Raw genomic sequence first — 1837 nt, 5'->3', positions numbered from 1 at the left:
TTCAAGGAATTTTGTCACCTCAAGGGAGTCACCGCCTTGGCCTGTCCTACAATCACAAGCCCAGAAAGTGACGCTCGTGGCTCACCTCTCGTGTCACTGAGAGAGAATCAAGCCCCGGCCATGTATCGGTCCCCTCCTCATTTTGCCCAGTCACTTGGGCAGCCAGGCCGGAAACTTGGCCCTGCCACTCAGTATCGTAGCCGGTACCTAAACTGGACGTCATACGTAGGCTGCATCACGCCAAACCCATAGCGGGTCTTCTCCAGAGGAGGGACCTCCACGTCTTGGTTAACCAACTGCAGCTCAAAGTAGGTGAGCATCAGAAAGACGAAAAGCTTCATCTCGTTGACGGCAAAGAAGCGTCCAGGGCACATGGAGGTCCCCGCCCCCCAGGGCATGGTGAAATACTTCACCTTTTCGCCGTTCTTATAGAATTCCTTTTTGACACCGTTTTGGTTCAGGAAGCGGTCGTATCTGAAGACATGAGGCTCGGGGTGGATCTCCGGATCCATGTGCGCCGACAGGTAGGGGAAGATCCCGATCCGGTCTCCTTTGCGCACGGCGTATTCCCGCCCGTCGCTCATCTTGAGCTTCATGTCCTCCTTCACGGCCCTGATCAGCAGAGGGGCGGCGGCCAACCTCAGAGTCTCCTCCACGGCACTGTCCAAGACAGGGGTGTCGGTTAGCATCTCCTTGGTGACATTAATCACCGCCCCACCCGGCTTTACCTCCTGTCCCGATTCCCTCAGCACCTTGTCCACCTCTTTCCTCACGTCTTCCATCGCCTTTGGGTTTTTCATAAGGTGTAGAAGGAGCCAGAAGGATGCTGGGCCGGTGTTTCCTTGGGCGGCCCAGAGAAGCAAAAACATAAACCTGTCCCGCATGTATTCGGGCATCCCCTCCTCAGCGAGCTGCTGCTCCTGTTCCCTCACCCACCCACTGATGTTGTCCTTCTGGTGCACGTTATTCACGGAGAGGAGGCCCCAGAATAGTCTCTTCAAGCGTTCGGCTTCCCGCTTCTTTCCATAGGACAGCGTAGAGGTGGCCAAGCGTGGGAAGAGTTTGTCGTATTTCCGGAATTCTTCGTACACCTCTTCAGAGTGCCGTAGGTCGTCCTTCTCGCCCCCTGGGAGGCCGTTTTCACCTTTACGAGGCTCGTTCCCGTACAAAGCCAGGTATCCAGCTCTAAAGACCGTGTTGTAGCAAAAGTGGAAGAGCCCATCTTGTTCCCAGGGTCTTCCCCCTTCGGCCGAGCCTAGGCTGTGTAGCATCACCGTTTGTAAGCCGTCCATCATCGCCTGAGTCATCACCACGAGCCCGTTCCCTTTGAGGTGCTTTGTGCTGGCACTGTCCATGATCTTGTGGCTCAATGAAGAGGGCTGATATCCAAACACTTTCTCTACCAGTTCTTCCGCAAATTCATTGAAGTCCAGCTTGGCTCTCGCTTCTTTCACCACGGCCCCGAAAGAGAGAGGGTCCATCAGGAAAGTGAAGTGGTAGCCGCCGAGCAGCACGGTGAAAATATCCCCGTGTTTCTTCTGCATCTTTCGCAAGAAGTCCACACCATCGCTCCTGAATGCCAGGGCATGTCCGAGCCAGGGGATTAATCCTTTCTCCAAGGGGGGCTCGTTGGCTCTCCGCTTGCGGAATGCCCCTGCCAGGTAAAGCCCACCGAAAGCGGCCGCTAAGAGGGCACACAGGATCGCCTCCCAGAGTGCCATCTCAGAGAGCTTTGTACCAGAGCTACCCAGGAAGCTGTTTACAGCCAGAAAGTGCTTATAAGGCAGGTCTTATCTGCTTACAAAAGGAGTTGGCAGAAAGAGAGAGAGAGAGAGAG

General features: G+C 55.1%; 1 protein-coding gene across 1 annotated transcript; it reads right to left on the bottom strand.

Moving 5' to 3' along the window:
- Positions 1 to 9: 9 nt before the first annotated feature.
- Positions 10 to 1801, bottom strand: LOC107125164 (5-beta-cholestane-3-alpha,7-alpha-diol 12-alpha-hydroxylase-like). The gene has a single exon (XM_015428615.1). The coding sequence runs from the start codon at positions 1719 to 1721 to the stop codon at positions 189 to 191; it is 1533 nt and encodes a 510-aa protein (XP_015284101.1). The 5' UTR covers positions 1722 to 1801; the 3' UTR covers positions 10 to 188.
- Between the last annotated feature and the right edge of the window lie 36 nt (positions 1802 to 1837).

Source organism: Gekko japonicus, unplaced genomic scaffold, assembly GCF_001447785.1.
Source record: "Gekko japonicus isolate JY-2015 unplaced genomic scaffold, Gekko_japonicus_V1.1 scaffold18966, whole genome shotgun sequence".
Lineage (NCBI taxonomy): Eukaryota > Metazoa > Chordata > Lepidosauria > Squamata > Gekkonidae > Gekko > Gekko japonicus.
This window is presented reverse-complemented; position numbering and strand designations above follow the sequence as displayed.